General features: G+C 36.1%; 1 protein-coding gene across 1 annotated transcript in view; it reads right to left on the bottom strand.

Moving 5' to 3' along the window:
- TMEM170B (transmembrane protein 170B) overlaps nucleotides 1-21,190 on the bottom strand; it is a 37,181-nt gene extending 15,991 nt beyond the window's left edge. Inside the window, exons 1-2 of the mRNA XM_077143638.1 lie at nucleotides 21,028-21,190; nucleotides 1,657-1,827 (exon numbers count right to left, since the gene is read on the bottom strand). Of these exons, the coding sequence (XP_076999753.1) occupies nucleotides 1,657-1,827; nucleotides 21,028-21,124 (268 nt within the window). The 5' untranslated portion in view covers nucleotides 21,125-21,190. The remainder of the gene's footprint in view (nucleotides 1-1,656; nucleotides 1,828-21,027) is intronic.

Here is a 21,190-nt window from a genome sequence, read left to right as displayed (position 1 = left end):
AGCCCCCTCCCCACCCCCTACTTTTTTCCTGCCCTCCCTCTCTCACCCATTATTTCATCCCTTCTTTTTTCCTTCCATCCATCCAACCAATAATTATCTATTACGTTCTATGTATTATTTTATTGTTGAGATGCAAAAGTTATGAGATGGACAACATTCCTGCTCTTTCAGAGTTTTCTGTCAGCTCTTCCCTTTACATATACTCCACATTCAACTATAAGACATTTTTTCCCATTAACTGCTTTGCCTCTTGCCAACCCCTTTCAAAAATAACCACTTCCTTTCCATGGCTTAAAGATAAAAGTCCAAACTTTCTATCTGGTCTTCTAAGACCCTCTAGGCTCTGGCAATATTCTACCTTTTCCTAATATTCCACTACATATATCCTGTGTTTCTGCGCAACTCAATTTTAAATTCTATCTATGGAAAAATGGAGGCATTATCATATGTTAAAGTTACAAACTTAATTCAGCAACAACAAAAACGACAACAAAAAAAACAAAGATAACACAACAATTCAATAGTAAATGAAGAAAAGATGAGAAAATAGTTTTCACTATTTCTCACCACAATTTCATGATTGAATTATTAAGTGTCAAAAAACAAGACTATACCCAGAGTTATGGGAATAAGCCTTTCCTCTCAAGATAAGATATTACAGTCACTCTGGGAAAAGGGTATACCTGTGACAGAAAAGGAGGGAGGTCTTTGAACTGTAGAAGGAAAGGACTTCCTCTTATCTCTGGGCTAATAACCAACTGGAAATGATTAAGCCCCTCCTGGAAAGTCCCAAAACAGATCCAGGAACAGGTGTGAGCTGCCTCAAATATACGGAAGGAGGCCATTAATAAAGAGCAATGTTAAGTCTCTATTATTCATTGGCATCTCTCAATCAGCAGCAGCATACTGATGCAGCCAGTTTCTGAAACAACCATATTCGGGAAGCAGCTATGGCATCCTCCAGTTTTAACAAGATGTCTCTAAATTCTGGTCCAACTAACAGCAATAGAAACAATCAGACCTAATCTTAGAATCTAAGGCTGGAGTTGGTGCCTAAGTACAGCGTCAAGAGGATAAGAAGAAAAGGCCAGATGGAATGAACCCAAGGGACTTGCATGAAAATGTACATGAAGAAAACCCACAAATAGCTAGAAGACATTCTAAAGTGGTTAATTTCTAGCGAGCAAAGGAGATTTGTATCACAATGATGTATGAATAAGAAGGGAGTGCAATTTTATTTCCTAGTCACAGGCAAATGATATCAAGGAACTAAGGGCTATATTTTCACATTTTTATAACAATTATCACCATTACATTTTTGTACCTACCTTTCTCATTTACTAGATAGTCAGATTCTTTAAAGCTGAAACTGCAATCCCTATTAGACATATTTTCCCAATGAAATCTTTTACCCCTTGACAATTCTTACAAATTTTTCTATTTCCCACAAAGCATAATGTACTTATATAGAAGTACAAAAATTAACTGTTCAATGAAGAAACGAACTAAAATTTACCTTCTAGGTGAAGTGTGTTTAGTGATGAAAAATATTACATATGAAAGATTAAACTAATGTTACATTTACAATAGGAATAAAGTTACCAAAATCATACATGCAAATAAAATTATACCCTTAAAAAAACAAAATCAACTTACTAGTAATCATTGCTCCAGTTACAGAAGCCAGAAATCCGATGCTGACTGCAACGACAGAGATTACTCTTCCCTGCCTATGCCTCTGTAGCATCACAAACATCAGCACTCCTGCAGCACCATGAACAAACAGAGAGGAGAAGAGAGCCCAGAGAAAGATCCAGTACCACATCTCTGAAAGGAAAAGTAAAGTGTTAATAACTCTGTTGAAAAACATCTTAGAAAATTCAGTTCAACAAACAGTAAACAATCACAGCTTGGGGGAAATATTAAATGAGATAATGAATAGAAAAATCCTCATACAGTACTTGACACATAGCAGTGCAAAATAAATTTTAACAATTATCATCAGTACTAATGCTTGATGGGGAAGTAATTCCTTTCATAATTTCAGAAGGTTAATTTAAGGCTGTACCCTAGTGTTAAGTAAAATAAAACGGCTATCAGCATTGGCATTGCTAAGAAGGACCCCCTTTCTGAGAAGGGATTTTCCAGAAAACAAGAACAATTGAGCTGCAGGGGCTTTCTGAGAAAATGGAATGTACCCCCACAGGGCTGCTGATAAGCAACACCTAGTGACAAACCAGTTTTAGTCCAGTAGAGATGGCTTATGAGAAGGGACAAACATAGCACGCTGATCAATGTATATCTGCACCCCACTTTGTGCAATCCTCCCAAGCAAATAAAATGTTAATTTAACGTCAGCCAGTCAGAACATTTCTTTGTTTGCTTCCCTGCTCACTCTACATGAGTTTCTCCTTTCCATTTCCTTGGCAGAGCTTCGTTCTACTTTATGAATTGGATGCTGCCCTATTGATGAATTGCTCAACGTTGTAAGATCCTAAATTTCATGAAAAGTTTTAAACATTTTCTCCTAAATGTCCCCTATTATATAGCTATCATCCATCATTATGTCTACTAAAATGCTGATATAATATTTGCAAACATCTTGGAATAAATTATATGTTAATTGCCTCACTGTCTGATGTATAACTGTTTATTTTCTACATTAAATATTAGTGTTAAGACATTTAAAAAGTACCCCTTGATTCAAATCATCACATAAATCAGTCAATCTTTTACCTTTCATGAGTTTAAGAATTTCAGGTAATTCCATTGCTGGCCCTCAACTTCACAGACTAAAGAATCAGTTAGAATTCTGTTTAAGTTCTTTGTCTCTGGTCATTTTAATTGTCTTTAACCAAAACTTTCCAAGCTCTGTAACTCTTTTTTCAATGAATCTTCACTGTTCTGCTGAAATTTCATAGACCAAGTTGATGAGCACATCTGTCATTTTGTGTCTCTAGCATTCCTTCCCTTTCCTTCTGGATACCTACCTCAATTCACTTAGCTACCAAAGCTAATTGCTATGTGTTTACACTGACTCCCCATACCTGGATGAAATTAAATAGGGTTCACCTGAGAATTCTGGAGTTCGGCTTAACTGAACTTCCTTAGCCTTTGGACAGCCACATCATTACAAGATGAAAGCCATGATATAGAGAAAAAGAAAACTAGATTCATCAGAAAAAGACAAGAGACAACCAAGTCCCTGATTCTAGTGATTTCTAAGGCCTGCCACATATCTATCTTAGATTCTCTGCATTATCCCAGTCTCCTTGTAATAAAACCCATGTTTTTAATTAATTCAGGTAAGGTTTCTGCAATTTATAGTTGAATGAGTTGACGTCAAAAAGTTTAGTTCTCATCTTGAAGATCATTCTTGGTATGCAAATATTCTATAATTCTAAGTATCTCATCTGCTATTTCTGCTTAGTATTTGTGCTCTTGTATCAAGCATAAAATAACAGCCTGTGATAAAATAAAAATAGCAAAATGGATTAAAGCTTATTCATCCAAACATACCAAAATATGGTTATAAATTTAAAAGGTAACTATTCTAAGTCAAGACCATATATAACTAAATATGTAAAAAACAAAACAAACAAAAGGAAGGAAGGTGTGATAATGTAAGGCAACTTGAGGGGTCTTTGTGATGATGGGATTGTGCTGTATTTTAACTGTAATGGTGGATACATACACAAGTGATAAAATTACATAGAGCCAAATACCTAAAAACAAATGCATACAAATGAGTGCAAGTAGTACTAGAAAAATATAAGGTTGGTAGAGTGTATCAATGTAAATATCCTGGTTGCTATAATATACTAGTTTTGCAAGGTGTTAACAGTGATGTAAATTGAATAAAGGGTAAACACAGGATCATTCCACATTATTTAACTACACGTGAATCTACAATTATCTCAAAATAAAAAGGTGAATTAACAAAAAGGGAAGGAACATATAGAAAACAAACAAAAAAAATTATTTTCACATCGTCAAATTCTTAAGAAAGGATTTTGATGATTTGAAATCTTTCATTCTAAAGAAGAGACATTTGATATATTTTCTAATATGTATTAACATATCATGCATGCTTTTCAATGGCATAAGAGATAGATGCTGGTGATTAAGAAAACACTAGACATCCTTCTACAGGTTCTTCTCTTCCAACTTCCAGGGAAACAGGGCTTTTCAAGTTGTCACTCCCCAACAAATGGCTTCAATTTAAAGTAAATGCATTAAAGATAAAAAAGCTTAATTTGCTCAGAGGATATTTGTTTCTTGTATTTGGGGTACAAATATTTGTATTTGTTACAGGGCTGCTGTAATAATAAATTAACAGGAATTTATTGTCTCCTAGTTTTCAGAGGATAAAAATCCAACATCAAGGCTATCAGCAGACCATGCTTTCTCTGAAGTCTGTAGCATGCTGGTGGTATCTTGTGAGCAACCCAGACCTCAATCTCGACCCTGTTATAGGGTACTCAATCTCCTTCATCTCCTCCTCCTAACTCCACTGGCATTGGACTGAAAAGAACTTGAGAAATATTTCAATTTTTCTTGCTGATGAAAAATTGATGATGGCTTGGATGATGAAGGTGAAGTAGAAGTGATTTCTGGTGTGGATAGCTGGATAAATGATAATGCCATCAGGTTGGAAGCATGGAAAAGTACATTTAGCACATCTGCAATACCGTTCAAATGTTGGTGAGAAGTAAGGAATAAAAATCTCAAAGCAGGAAAACGTCAAATAGAAAAATATGAAAATCACCTATACATTTATATTATGGACTATGCTTTTTGTTTTGTTTTTTAATTTTTTAATTTTTTTTAAACATAACAACATACAAACATAAACATTCTTACCATACGATCATTTTATTCTTGGTATATAATCAATAATTCACAATATCATCACATAGTTGTATATTCAACACCATGATCATTTCTTAGAACACTTGCATCAATTCAGAAAAAGAAAAAAGAAAAAACTCATACATACCATACTCCTTACCCCCCTCCCATTGACTGCTAGTATTTACCCCACCTCTCATTGATTGCTAATATTTCCAATACATTTTAGCCTTTGTTTCTCCAATTTTTTTCTATGCCCCTTATCACTCCCTTTCATTGATCACTAGCATTTCAATTTACTAAATTGCTTTAACATTTGTTCCCCCATTATTTATTTATTTTTAAACCATATGTTTTACCCATCTGTCCATACCATAGATAAAAGGAGCATCAGACACAAGGGTTTCACAATCACACAGTCACACTGCGAAAGCTGTATCACATTATACAATCATCTCCAATGAAGACAGCTCTACATCTTCAAGCACTTCCCTTCCCTCCAGCCACTCCAGTACACCATAAACTAAAAAGGGATATCTATATAATGCCTAAGAATAACCTCCAGGATAACCTCTCAACTCTGTTTGAAATCTCTCAGCCATTGACACTTTATTTTGTCTCATTTCTCTCTTCCCCTTTTTGGTCTAGAAGGTTTTCTCAATCCCTTGAAGCTGAGTCCCAGCTCATTCTAGGATTTCTGTCCCACGTTGGCAAGAAGGTCGGCACCCCTGGGAATCATGTCCCACATAGGGATCCCTCCCTATGGGCAGCTGAGTTTGCTTGTCATGTTGGCTGAGAGAGAGGCCACATCAGAGCAACAAAAGAGGTTCTCTGGGGTGACTCTTAGGTCTAATTTTAAGTAGGCTTAGCCTATCCTTTGCAGGGATAAGTTTCATATGAACAAACCCCAAGATTGAGGGCTCATTCCATTGTTTTGGCTGTCCCCACCTTGTGAGAATGTCAGAAATTCTCCACATGGGAAAGCTGGATTTTCCCCCTTTCTCGTCATTCCCCCAAGGGGATTTTGCAAATACTTTTTTATTCACTGTTGAAACCACTCTGGGATTTATCAGAGCATCACTCTGGACAACCACTCTGGGATTTATCAGGGTATCACTCTGGACAACCTACACAATCTCATGCCCTACTCAAGGTTCACGTATTTACGGTGTTCAATTAAACTGATATTATGGACTATGTTTTAAAATGCAAGTGTATAGTCCTCCAGTGATTTTCTTTGTTTCAATTTGCAAGTTGCCAGAAGGTACTATACCAGAAATGGAATGGCTTTTTAAAAGGGGAATTTATTAAGTTGCAAGTTTACAGTTCTAAGGCCGTGAAAAATCCAATTTAAGGCACCAAGAAAAGGTTACCTTCATTCAGGAAGACTGATGAAGTTCAGGGTTTCATTCTCAGCTGGAAGGGCACACGGTGATGTCTGCTAGCTTTCTCTCCCAGCTTCTAGTTTCATGAAGCTCCCCCAGGGGTGTTTTCCTTCCTCCTCTCCAAAAGTCTCTGGCTGTGTGGGCTCTAACCCCTCTTAAAGGGCTCCACTAAGCAACTTCCCCTTGAATGGGTGGAGACACATCTCCACGGAAACCATCTAACCAAAAGTTACTACCCACAATTGGGTGGGTCACATCTCCATGGAAACAATCAAAAAGCTCACACACAGCAATACCGAATGATGACTAAAAGGACATGGCTTTTCTGGGGTATATAACAGATTCAAACTAGCACATTCCTAAATGCATGATATATCAATTTTAAAATCAATGATTACTAAAAGGTTGGAATTATTAGATTTAAATTTTAATCACAACTTAGGATGTACAAAACTAAAAAGAACATCACTACCTCCCTAACACTGAAAAAAAGATACATTTTAAAAATAATAAATTATCTTCAGCCCATCAAAGCAGTAAGGCTGCCAAGTAACCTGAATTACTACAAGGAGAAAGAAGACATGTGAACTATCTCACCTGTGGCAAAACACGAGAGGAAGAAATTGCCACTATACAAGTAGGTAAAAAGAAATCAGCAAAAATTTTAACGTGTTGTTAAAAGTCAAGTGTAGGTTAATGTATCAGCCTTGAAAAACTGAGGACCACAGACACGAGGAAAATTCATACTCACTCTCAAGCTCTTTTCTAGGGATGTCCAGTGGGCACTTTCAAGAAGTCTGGGACTGGGGGCGGGCCGCGGTGGCTTAGCGGGCAAAGTGCTTGCCTGCTATGCCGGAGGACCTCGGTTCGATTCCCGGCCCCAGCCCATGTAACAAAAAACGGAAAAACAAAATACAATAAAGCAAGAAAATGTTTGGAGATGTTTCCCTTTCTTCCTTCCTTCCTTCCTTCTATCCTTCCTTCCTTCTCTCTGTCTTTCCTTTAAAAAAAAAAAAAAAAAAAAAAAAAAAAAGAAGTCTGGGACTGGGCAGGAGAGTGGAGAGGGTCACCATCCCTGGTGTGTAGTAGACCTCGGGATGTAATCAACAGTGTTAGGGAATACAAGAAACTGCCTGTTTCTTGGGATCCCTCTCTTATCAAAGCAAACACCTAAGCCATTGAGGGAGGGAAGTCAATCCTGTCACTTGCAGGGCATAAGAAAAGACCTACTGAAGCTCCAGCTCAGGAAAGGCTAGAAGAAAAAAACCTCTAACCCTTGGGAGAGGGGCAGAAAACCATCCAGGACCCAGGATCCTATTCCAAGCAGAAGTCTGTTATTGCTGAAGGATGGACAGGTAACTGCTCACCAAGACCAAGCACAGAAAGAAAGGAGAGTTTAGCTGTCATGATTCAAAAATGCAGGTTAGGAATGCTGAAAAAGTCAAACCTTGGAGACAGGGCATGCCAAAAACTAAAACTATACCAGAACAGCAGAGAATTCTCTCTACTCCATTCATTAATCCAGTACCAAGTAACAAGCAGAAACAGTGTACCACTGGGGAAGACAAGAGCATGGACAGAGATCTCTTTTGTGGGTCTCTCTAGCAGAGATAGCTAAAAGTTGATGATGGAGCAAAAACACTGAGAAAAACAGTGGGGCTCAGAGCCCCAACACTAAGCACTAGGCTACAACAGCAACCTCTACAGGAATCTGAAGCCTGTAGTGCCCTGTGTGTAACCACAGAAACAATAAAATTCAAACTCAGCCAACTCTTCAGTAGATTAAATCAATTCTTAACATTATTGGTCTGACAAAAGAAAAAGCTCATTTCCCGGCATACATAATATTTACCTCAATCTCCATAGGAAAAACAACCTATTGTCAAAAGACAGGCAATAAAAATAAATCAGTCTATGGTTTAATCCTGAAGAGCTGTGGACAAAGCCGCAATCTCCTCCTCTTTGGCACTGCTTGATGTGTCCCTGATCAGAGCTCTTCATTCCACAGACTTGAAAGCAACAAGACAGATTACTCTTTTCTGAAGCATATTTACAAATAAAATCTCTGGGAACTGGAGGAATAAACAGAACCAGACTCAGAGATGACCAAGATCTTAAAACAATCACAGTGACTTTACAATAACTACAACAAAAACATCAAAGGCTCTCATGGAAAAAATGGACAAACAAGAGAAAAGATGGTGTAATTCATCAGAGAGCTAGAAGTTCTAAGATAGAATCAAATGGAAATGATAGAGATGTTTTAAAAACTTGACAGCAAATATGAAAATTTCTTTTAATACACTCATGAACAGACTTAACACAGTAAAGGAAAGAATCAGTGAACTTAAAGACAAGCCAATAGAAATTTCTCAAACTGAAATATGAGGGAAAAAAGAGTGGGGAAAAAAGAAGATGGAGAAGGAGAAAAAGAGACCATCCAGGAGTTCTGAAACAATTTCAAATGACTTAATATATAATAATTGGAGTTCGAGAAGGAAAAGAACAAAAGAATATGGAAGAAAAATATGAAAACATAGCAACTGAAAATTCTTCAGAAATTATGAAGAATTTCACATACCAGAAAGCCAACATTTTTGGAGAACCCCAAGAAAGATAAATACCGCCTAAAATAACCAAAAAACTACAATAAAACAAAAAAGCACATATACACAGGCACCTCAGGAGTTAAATGACTGAAAAACCAAAAATACAGACAAAACAGTAAAGACAGCTGGAGGAAGAAAAGACATTTCACACAGAAGAATAAAGATAAAACTTAAAGCCAACTTTTCATCAAGAACTATCAAACCAGAAGACAAAAGAGTGGTATCTTTAAAATTCTGAAAAGAAAGGGGAAAAAAAAAACTCTACAAATCTAGAAATCTATATCCTGTAGAAATATCTTTCCAAAATAAATGCAAATAGTTTTTTTTTTTAGAAAGAAAAAAAAAAGCTGGGAGAATTAATTTCCAGCAGACCTGGGAGTTCTTCAGATAGAAAGAATACTACAACAAAACTTAGCTCTACAAAAGAAAATAAATACCAAGGAAGTTTAAAATGAAGGTAAGCATAAAAGACAGTTTTTCTTATTTTTAATCACTCTAACATTTTAAACCAGTTTAGAAATATATTTCTGCACTTTTCCACTTGAAATTTCATTTAATATAGGAAAAGTTAAAATATAGATATTTAATAGCTATTTGCTTCCATTTTCTGCTACTTAAGACAGCAAAATCACTAGTTTTTAAACTTAGTTGACACCTCCAAGAGTTGCTTAATATATTGTCTCTCTTAAACATTTTGTGGCAATACATTTACTATCCACTTAAACTAAATTGTCTTTTTTACTTGTTAATTATATAATTTCAAACTGTAAATCACAATACTCATTAGTAAATAATAAAAGAAAGTTCTTAGAAAAACACACTTAATTTTAAATGATCAGAACACCATTTGCTTTAAAGAAATCAGGGTAACATTTTTTATTTAAAATAGATCAGAATTATTCTATATTTAAGTCAAAGAACTATCCTTCTTTTTAAAGATGCCATTCAATTTGTTTTTGCTCATAACTGATTAGTTACAAAAGCATATTAAATGTCAAAACCTGAATCTATTATTAAGTTACAAAAAAATAATTATACAACGGTACTGTTGTATACGTTTTAATAGTTAATACTTACAGGGCCTCAAGCATCTTTAATTATACAGCATACAAAAAATAGCACTAGGGCAGGCCATGATGGCTTGGCTCAGCTGGCAGATTTCTTGCCTGCCAAGCCAAAGACCCAGGTTTAATTCCCTGTGCCTGCCCATGCAAGAAAAAAAAAAACAAAACTAAGTCAGTATAGGCATATTTTTTTTAATCAGACACTTACCTAAAAAATATTCTCAATAGTAGATAAAATGTTTTACAAACTCATGATATATTTCCAAGGAATTATACTGAATGTGGAAAACTGAACTTTTTTCATCAGTAAGCATAACTTATCATAATAAAACTTCAAATATAACAAATTCCTAAAATTAAATCTGAATAAGAAGCCAAATGAATGACAGATCAGGAAATAAAAGCAAAACCAGGAAAAGCAATCTAGAAATATTCACACTTTATATATCATTCTGACAATAATTCCAAGGAAGGATCTATGCTACAATGGGATAAAAGAATCAATTTCAGAACTGGAAGGGAGCTTTAGATATTGAATATACTTTCCTAAACCATGTTTAAAGGGGCCCTAATCCTAAAACCTATTAAATGATGTTTAAAGAACAAGATTTTCTTAGTCCTAAACCACACTCTACAAATTAGCAGATTAAAGGTCTGAAGAAGCTACACTTAAAAAGTTTAACTTTCAAGACTAAAGAAACAGGTTTATATGCAAATTGAAGAATTTTTTTCTTAACTCATAGTAAAATGTATAAGCTTTTAAAAACACTCATTAAAATCCCTACATCAGCATTTCCTTATATCAGTATGAAAACTGTGGGCAAAAGAATGTATCATAGATGAGAAAACTGAGGGCAGGGAATATGTGACTCGCCCAAAGTAAAAAGCTAGCTAATAACAGTCAACGGTAAAAAAACAGCTGCTTGATTCATAAATTTAATGACCTACTTCTTCTTTAGAAACTTTATTTGCAGACAGAAATCTAGCAGAACCCCAATTACCCAAGGGGAAAAAAACAGCATTTTCAATAACTGCTCACTTACATAATTATTTACATAAACATTTAAAATGTTTCATTTTACCACATACTTCAGGTTTAATACACTGAGCCACTTAGAATATTTAAGTTACTATTATTTAAAAGGAATTACTCTTTATGTCTGTTAGCCCAATAATAAATAAAACATACTTAAAAGATAAATTTTAATACATTCTTCTAATGGTAAAACAGTCACTTAAAAAAATGAGGCGCACTTCTAGTTGACCAAGATGGCAGCATAATATGCTCCAGGGTGCCATTCTCCTACAGAATCTTTGAACAATTAGGAAAATCTGGCAAAGCCATCCTCCTGAGAACTTGGGAAAACAGTTAAAGGGCTGCAGCAACTGGGCAACAGACTAATTAAGAAAACATAGCTTCAAAAATGGTAGAAGAAACATGAAAAAGTCAGAATGGGCATAGCCCAGACAGCCCTAAAGAGTGGGAGAAAGATCAAAGGTGATGGTGGAGTTATACAGAGACGGTTGGGTTTAAAACGTGAGTATGACTGCTAAATCATTATACTGCCATTTCTTTCAGTCTCCAGTATCTTAGAGTAGCTAGAAGTAAAAACCTAAAATTGTGGGATTGTAACCCATACCAAACTCTGAAATCTGTTCTACAACTAATTGTGATGTGCTTTGAAATTTATTGCTTTTTTTGTATATCTTTTTTTTCACAAAAAAGAAAAAAAAAGTCGATTGTGATGATAAATGCACAGCTATATGATATTGTGAATCACTGATTGAACACTTTGGATGATTACATGGTGTGTGAATACACACCAACAAAAAATATTTTTAAAATGGCAGGATAAGCTCCCGACACCCTACTTGGCTCTTTTCTTATCTACTCCCCAGTGCAGTGTGGAGGCAGCCTGCACTCCTGTTGTGGGTCCCCTGACCCAGTTCCAGATGAAGCAGAGTAACCCCTATGTGAATATTGGAATGTTGTATTTAATGCCAATATTTGGTGCCAGGTTCTGAAAGGAACCAGGGAAACTCATCTCTGGTTCACCCTCCCAGAACGTGCTATGTAGGAAGAAGTAGCTTGCAGACAACTAAAGCAGTATAAGAAACAATTAAGTCAAAGTGCCATGGGGTAAAGAATTACCAGCTTCAAGGCATACAACAGAGCACACTGGGTGGGGGTGGGGGTGCAGGGTGTGGTGGAGAGTCTATTTCATAAGGAGAAGATGGGACATAGGATTCCTGTAAATGTAGGAATTTCTAAAGCCATGAGCAAGCACAAGCCCAGGACAAAATGAGGCTAAGAAAACACAAGACGGGACCTTGCACTTCACCTTCAGCTTATCATCTTCATAAGAGGGTTATACTCTGAAAGAAGAGCACCTGCCAACCCGGGGACAATTTACAAAGCCTGTGAAAGGTGTTTTTTGCCTTGGTTCGTATTTCTTAGCTCCTGACATTCAAGGCAATCTCTATCACATTACTAGCTGGATATAAACTTAAAGAACAAATAGCTCAAGGACTAAATTCCAGAGTTACTTTAAAATATTAAAATGAACAGAGTACAAGAAAAGATTACAAGACAAAGAAACAGGAAATGATGGCCCATCCAATGGAACAAGATAAAAATACAGAAACCATCAATGAAGAAGACCACATTTTGATTATACTGGACAAAGACTTTTAATATGCTCAGGGAAACAAATGAAAACATAGATATTAAAGGATCAGGAAAACAAGGAATCAAGGAATGAACAAAAATAAGTGTGCTGGTTTGAAACTGTATGTACCCCAGAAAAGCCGTGTACTTCTAATCCAATCTTGTGAGGGCAGACTTACTGTTGGGTTGGACCTGCTGATTAAGGTTGTTTCCATGGAGGTGTGACCCACCCAATTCACCGTGGACCTTGATCCTTTCCTGGGGCCCTTTATTAAAGAAGACTCAGAGCCGACAGAGAGCAGAGACAAGAAACCAAGACACAGGTATTAGAGATGCGGAAGGAAATGTCCCAGGAGATACCAGAAGCTGAGTGAACCATTTGAAACCAGAAGCCAAGAGACAGGGCCAGCAGACATCACCATTTGCCTTCTCACATGACCAAGTAGTCTGGATGTGATTGGCCTTTCTTGAAAGTAGCCTCTTGTTGATGCCTTAATTTGGACATTTTCTCAGCTTTAGAATTGTAACTTTGTAACTTAATAAATCCCCTTTGTAACTGTTTCTTACAATCCTGCAACTTGAGCAAACCAAAACAGTAAGAATCTCAATAAAGAGCGGACATTTTTTAATGGAATCATAGAGAAATTCTGGAATTGAAGACCATGATAACTAAAATGAAAAATTCCAAAGAGGGTTTCAGCATCAGTCTGGAGCTGAAAAAAGAACCAGTGAACCAGACGACAAACAACTGAAATGATTCAGGGTGAAGAGTAGTAAGAAAACAGTCCCAATAAAGATTAAGTGCTGATTTCTCATCAGATATCATGGAGGCAAGAAGGCAGTGGAACAAAATATTTAAAGTGCTGAAAGAAAACAATTAATAACTAAGAACTTTATATCCAACCGGACTGTCCTTCAAAAATAAGGGGGAGTTTAAGACATTCCCAGATAAACAAAAGCTAAGGAAGTTTTTCACTATTAGATTTGTCCTGCAAACAGTGCTAATGGGAGATGTTCAAAATAAGCCAGACACAAAAGGGCAATATAAAAAAAAGGACACTAGACAGTGGATCAATGTGGCCTAACAAGAAAAAGACACCCCATTAATGTTAACAGTATGAGTATGGGTAGGTATGCCAGTACTATTGTATTTTTTGGTATGTACTCCACTTTTTTACTTCTTATTTTGAGTCTAATGAGACCTGTTTCAAATATGTTCTACTCCACTTTCATCCTGTGACTAATTTTACTGCTAAAATACTAGGCCATTAAAAACACATAATTAGTCTGTCACACCTGATATAATCATATATATTAAATAAAATAATAAATTAAATGGCCACTTTAATTAAAGGAGTGAGAAAATAACATGGGCTTTGCATGGTATTAGACACATAATGAGCATTCAATAGGGAGTCATTATTAGAATTATTCATCTGATATTGTGATAAAGTCAACATGCTAGGGCTCCCAGCTCTTCTCTTACATCTAACCATTCTAATAATTCTAATTTTCTTCCCTCGTTCCAAGTCCTTCTCCCCAACCAACCCTTTCCTCCTCTCCCACTTAGGCTTGCTTTCTTCTAGAAAACCATTCCTAGTAACTGACTCCTACTCATGAATTATTTTATGTTACCTTCAACCACTACTCAAATAATAAATGTGTATATACTGAGGGTTAACTACTAAAGAATCAAAATGATAGCTTAAGCAGTCCCAAGACTTATTCACAAATTTCTTTAAGTTTAAGAAATATCATTTGGATCTTGGACTTGATATTGCCAGGTGATACAGATTTACGACTCTAAGATAATGAGAGGGGAAGAAAGTAAAAAATCTAAGGACAACAATTTTGATTTAAAAAAAAAATTACACTAACTTCATTCTCAAGAAGATATACAAAAGCCTCCTAAAAAGTTAAATCCTATAAAGTAAAAATCAGAGCAGTACTTAATGATTTTCTCTGTATCATAGAAGAGTAAAGAATTTTTCACATATTAAAAAAAAGAAAGGTAAATTTGGGGGTCTGGCACCAACACTGAAAAGTAGCCCCTATTTTTAGGGCTACATTTATAAAACAAGTATCTATAAGGGGGCATTTGGAATTATTTACATAGACAAATTCATCCACTATAACAGAGCATTTAGGAAGAGGAACTTAAATTTAATGATAAACTTAAATACAGGTGACACTGATAGAAATATACCTGCCTGGGAGCACTACTAAAGAAAGGTGCTTAGCTATACAAGTATGAGGTGTGAATAAGCACAAATATGTAGAGTGGATACCAATCTTAGTTTTCTTTTTATTTTACTGACGATGAACATTAACACTAAAATGGCTCAGCAATCATAAAGCCTAAAATGAAACCATAATAGTAGGCATATACTAAAAACAGAAAAAGTAGTGTGTATATGTATTAATTGAAAAGATTTTTCACCTTCATTTAGTTTAATTTCCAAACTCCCAAAACTTATTACCAATAGGAAGGGGAGCACCCGCATGCACATTTACGGCTGACACAAGAGAGAGGTCACAAGACTGAAATCAGTCTTTGCCTTTTTCCCTGGGGACCAATTTATCCTTTTCCCAATGGCAGTCCAGCGCTCTGTTTATCCAGGGGTTTAGAGACCCTCTTTTCTTCTAAATAAAAATTCTTCTTTAAACCCCAGGCAACCAAATTTGGGTCAAAACATAAAGCTGGGAGCCAAAGTGTTTGAAGAAAAATAAAAGCAAAGCAAAAGAATATATTTAATTCTAGATAGCAGAAAAAAAGTCAAGTTATCCCTAATAAACTGAAAGAGTATATACAATATTGACTCTAATTTTAAATAGAGAGGGGTGGAGGGGAGTTAAAATATATTCAAAGAAAGAAAAACTATTTGTGAAAGAAAGAAAATTACAAGCTTAAGATGTGTATACTCTAATGGTAGGGAAAAACAAAACAACTTAGGAATCCTGTGAATTACACAATTTGGGAAGTGAAAGATACAGAAAAGAACAGTGGCAATGGTTATTAAGGGACAGAGATGGTGTCTGGTCTCCAGGTGTTAAACTGTTCCATATGGAATCCCTCTAGAGTGACTTCCATAAAGGAAAAAACAACATTTAGCAGGTCAAAATTCGTAAGATTTCTAAAACTAGATATATAATAAACATAGAGCACTTTTACATAGGCAATGTAGTGGCGAACGCATAACTATGTGATTATACCAAGAGCCAGTGATGATACACTTAGGATGGATTGTGTGGTGTGTGAATCAAGCTGTTAAAAAAAATAGGAGATGATAAGGGGTAGCGGATGTTTTGGGTTTTCTATTTTATTTTATTTGTTTTTGGGGGGGGGTGATAAAGGCGCTCTGGGATTGATTTTTGGTGATGAGTGCACAGCTGTGTGATGATACTGGGAGCAACTCATTATATACTTTGGACGGATTATATGGTCTGTGTTAAATATCTCAACAAAATTGCACTTAAAAAAGTAAAAAAAGGGCGGGCCGCGGTGGCTCAGCGGGCAAGAGTGCTTGCCTGCCATGCCGGAGGACCCCGGTTCGATTCCCGGCCCCAGCCCATGTAAAAAACAAACAAACAAACAAAATATAATAAAAATAAGAAAATGTTTAAAGATGTTTCCCTTTCTTCCTCCCTTCCTTCCTTCCATCCTTCCTTCCTTCTCTGTCTTTCTTTAAAAAAAAAAAAAAAAGTAAAAAAAAAGAGAGAACACTTTATCCTTCTAAAAAATGTTCTAAAATAGACTACCATGATGGCTGCCTGTACCTCTGAATATACTAAGAAAATACTAAATTCTACATTTTAAATGGGTGAACTGTATGCTATTAAAATAACATCTTAATAAATCTTGCTTAAAATTTTAAAAATAGTATATATGGACTTGAAAAAACTGTCAAAATCCACTACCTAAATCTAAGGGGTTATCATTGTCAACTACAAGTTAACTTCAAGAGAAAATGTAATTATAGTTTTTACATTAACTGAGTTTGAGGCATCTTGGTACCTTGTTTATGATACATAATTAAAATTTTAACATTACAAATTGAATGAAAACCAAAAACAATGCCTTCTGACTTAAGAGTATGGTGTTATCATAATTTCAAAAATGGCAATGACTCATTTATTAACTATCAGAACTAAGCAGGTTATTCTTTGCTTCAATGTCTGAATCTGTAAAATAAGGATAAACAATAATCTCTCACACCCATTAAAAAGATCAAATAAATGTGAAAGCACAATACTTAGCACAAAAAAGTGTAATCAACCCAGGTTCAATTTCCGGACCATGCATCCAAAAAGAAAAAAAATGCCTATTTAGTAGGCATCTGTAGGTTTTAAAGGTATAAGTACTATTTATAGAAGATGTTTAAAGAGGTCATTTTTTTTTTTTTTTTTTTTTTTAAAGGAAAGACAGAGAGAAGGAAGGAAGGATAGAAGGAAGGAAGGAAGGAAGAAAGGGAAACATCTTTAAACATTTTCTTGTATTCTGTTTCTCCGTTTTTGTTACATGGGCTGGGGCCGGGAATCGAACCGAGGTCCTCCGGCATAGCAGGCAAGCACTTTGCCCGCTGAGCCACCGCGGCCCGCCCTAAAGAGGTCATTTTTATTTAACAATGTATTTATTCCAAGAGACGTACTGAAAAACAATGCAAAGTAGAAGGCTTAAACTGTACAACTTTAAAATTTATATTCTGGGTAGTGCATTTCCTAATTAAACTTGTATAGTCAGTTTAGTCGAACACCGTAATACATGGAATCAATCTTAAAAAGGGTATGAGATGTTGTTGGTTTGCGCAGGTTAGTGTGATGCCCCAATATATGCAGAGTAATCTGGGTAGTGAAAAAAAGAAGTATCTGCAAAGTTCTCTTGGGGACTGGGGAGAGAGGAGGAAATCTTCAACTCCCCATTTGGAGAATTTCTGATATTCTCGCAAGTAATAGGGACCACCAAATCAATAAATAGGTCGAGCCCTCGATCTTGGGGTTCACCCCAAATGAAACTTATTCCTGCAAAGGATAGGCTAAGCATGCTTAAAAAGAGGCCTAAGAGTCACCCCTCAAGGACCTCTTTTGTTGCTCAGATGTGGCCTCTCTAAGCCAACTCAGCAAGTGAACTCACTGCCCTTCCTCCTATATGAGACATGACTTCCAGGGGTGTAAATATCCCTGGCAACATGGGAAAGAAATCCCAGGATGAGCCAGGACCTGGCAGGTTATTAACCTGGAGGTTATTCTTATGCATTATATAGATATCCCTTTTCAGTTTATGGTATATTGGAGTGGCTGGAGGGAAGTACCTGAAGCTGTTTGATTCTTAATGATGGCTGTATAAAGATATAACTTTTTACAGTGCGGCTGTGTGATTATGAAAACCTTGTGTTTGATGCTCCTTTTATCTAGGGCATGGAGAGATGAGTAAAAAATATAGATAAATAAATAAATAAATAAATAATGGAGGGACAAAGGGTAAAATAAATTGGGTAGATGGAAATATTAGTGGGCAATGAGAGGGTGAAGCAAGGCATTGGTATGTATGAGTTTTTTCTTTTTATTTCTTTTTCTGGAGTGATGTAAATGTTCGAAAAAATGATCATGGTGATAAATAGACAAATATGTGATGATATTGTGAGCCAATGATTGTACACCATGTATGGAACGTATGCATGTGAAGATTTCTCAACAAAAATATTTTTAAAAAAAAGGTAACAAAAACATAATGGTTGTTTAGAACATATTTTCAAATTTCTAACTAGAAATCTAGCCTTGGACAGTAATCTCAAAGAAGAATGAGCAGTTTATAACTTAAAATTGGAAATTATATACTTCATAATTTTATTTTTCATTATAATGAAATGTTATTTCACATTTTAAACATAAATTTTACATTATAGCAATTGGTGATAGTGATGGGTGGATTTGTTTCACCACAAATGTCTAAAGGAAAAGGCAATTTAATATAATAAAACCTGTCCTTAAAAAATATGTATATTTTGCAACTGTTAAGTATTACTTTAAAAATTCAGCTCAGTAAACATGCACTGAGTATCTATTATGTGGCAGGTACTATAATGCTAGGGTTCAAGAATTCAAAGATGATTAAGACAAGGATGACCATCCTCAATAAGCTTAGCGTACAAGAGAAAAATTTAAATTATGATGTAATGGAAAGTATAATAATAAAAGTATGTTTAAGGAGAGGTAGCAGAATGAAACAAATAATTAATTCTGCCTGAAGGGTGTCAAAGATGAAGTGACTAAAGCAGCCTGGTAAAAGGGAAAAAGTCAGAATTCTGTAGGCAGACTTGGATTTGAAGCCTAGCTTTGACATTTACTAGCTATCTGACTGGGGGCAACTTTGTTCACCTCTCTGGGCTTCTTTGTCTTCAAATCTACCGTGAAGAGTTATTTTAAAGATTAGAGATAATATATGTAAAGTGCCTGGTATACAGCAGGCACTCAGTAAATGGGAGTTTTCTTGTTTTAGAAAGAATTGAATTTGTGTTTAATAGACCAAATTCTAATTATCTAATTATTCTTTGATCAGTGATGATCAAGCTACATATAAGATTACTAAGGTCTACCAGGATGAGGACAGCCACAAGGAACCAGACCAGAATCTTGCAGCTTAATGATTTTTTTAGAAGTGATGTGGTATAATCACCTGTTGGTGAACCGTATTTCTTAATGTTTCTTTCTACATTTTTATTCTGACAAAATGAACTTTGTGCACTTAGGACACTAATTATTTCCTAATAGATGTTACCCATTCCTCAATTCCTCTGTCACTAGTTTTTGGATGTTCAGCATATCTTTTATATGACAAAGCCCAGTGAGCACCTAACCAATTACTAAGGACACTGGGAGAAAATTAGGGCTACCCTAGATTCAACTACTATTACCAATCTAACAGTTAGTTTACTAGGGAACTGAAAGCAACTATAATGGTTAGACTCATAAAATATATTCTAAAAATAATGTTAAACCTGGCTAAGAGATAAGTTACATTTGCATGTACTCTATGGTTCCCAGAACTATTTTTTCCTAAATAGTCTGTGATAAGCTAAATTCGTCACTGATGTATACAAATATACTTTTTCATTAAATCCTTACTTTTGTTTCACTCCAATAAATATAACTGATACAACATTTAAATATCAAATAGTGCATCAATACAAGCAAAGCCATCAGTAAGATAAAACATTCTTTTCCCAAATTAATTGAAATGGAATTTATTTCAACATAGTTTTTCACAACTATAAAAGATGTCCCTGACCTGCACCATCATTTAAAGTCAGTTTGCTACAAACTAAACAACCACAGTTTAACCAGTTTATGAGGATATCATGAACCAGTCCAGAATCCACATTAATTTTATAGTTTCCACATTCAATGGAACCAGTTTCCTTAAAGTCATCTTATATATATATATTTATATATATATATATTTATACATACACATCATTGTATTTCTAACCACATCCTTATTTTGTAAATACTCTTAACCAGTTCAACATAATGCATTTTGAAATACTAATGTTCTAACAAAATTAACTGCTTTATACATTTCCTAGAATTAAACCCTGAGTATCGTTTCAATTCTGTTCTCCGAGGGGTCACCAAACTGTAACTGAATCTCTTGTAAACAAACACTACCCTTTATAAAGTACCTTTTAAAATTTAGAACTCAAGAGTATAACATGGACATTTCTACATCAACAAACCAAAAGTTTCTTCACAATGCAAACCTATAAATTCAATTAAAAATTTGTGTATCACTGCTCACTTTTAAAATTCGAAATTAATGTGAAATATTAAGCCTTAATGATGGGAAATACATAAAATTATCAAATGCCACACAACCAGCAGCCTGAGGCCAGAGGGAGAGACAACAAAAGGGAATACGGGGTGGGGGTGGGGTGTACGGTGGTTAAGCGAAAATGCTTAGAACAGACTAGACCTTGGCCCACTCCCTGACCCACACAAACTACTTAATTAGTCATCTATCCCGCCAAAAACATTAATAAGAGTTGAAGCAAATAGAATATTGTAACCAAGAAATTTAAGTCCTGCATTCGGTTTGAAATTTGCCTGAAAAAGAGCCAAATCAGAAAAATACCTAAACAGCAAAAGGCGTGGGAAGTGTAATTAAGTCTTAGCTGCACCACCGAGGTAGGGCCGTGGAGAGCCCTCCGGATGCAGGGCAGGGTGGTGCGGGGGTCATCCATTCTCCCCCAGCGTCTCGGGAGCCTCAGTACCCCGAGAAGGGGGCGGCGGGCGCCGGAACCTCCGGAACACGGGCAGAGTGGATCCCATTAACACCACCTTCGCCAGGACCCGGGACCTCGAGTGGGTAGTGCGCCAAGGAGCCGTCCCCTCCTCTGCGGGGAGAAAGCAAGGGGGACTCCGCATCCCTGTCCCAACCCGGGCGCATCAATTACCTGTGAGGTTCCTCAGCACCGTCCCATGGGCCCAGAGGCTCAGGACCTGCTGCACCGACAGGTTGATCATGGAGTTATCGCCCCCCTCCGCCTTCATCTTCCCCCGGGGGCGCCCGCCGCCCTCTTCTCGGACTCCGGGCGGCGGCGGCTGGGGGGCACTGGG

The sequence above is a fragment of the Tamandua tetradactyla genome, chromosome 25 (genome assembly GCF_023851605.1).
Source record: "Tamandua tetradactyla isolate mTamTet1 chromosome 25, mTamTet1.pri, whole genome shotgun sequence".
Classification (NCBI taxonomy): Eukaryota; Metazoa; Chordata; class Mammalia; order Pilosa; family Myrmecophagidae; genus Tamandua; species Tamandua tetradactyla.
The sequence above is the reverse complement of the archived record's forward strand: the minus strand, read 5'-3'. Positions and strand labels throughout refer to the sequence as shown.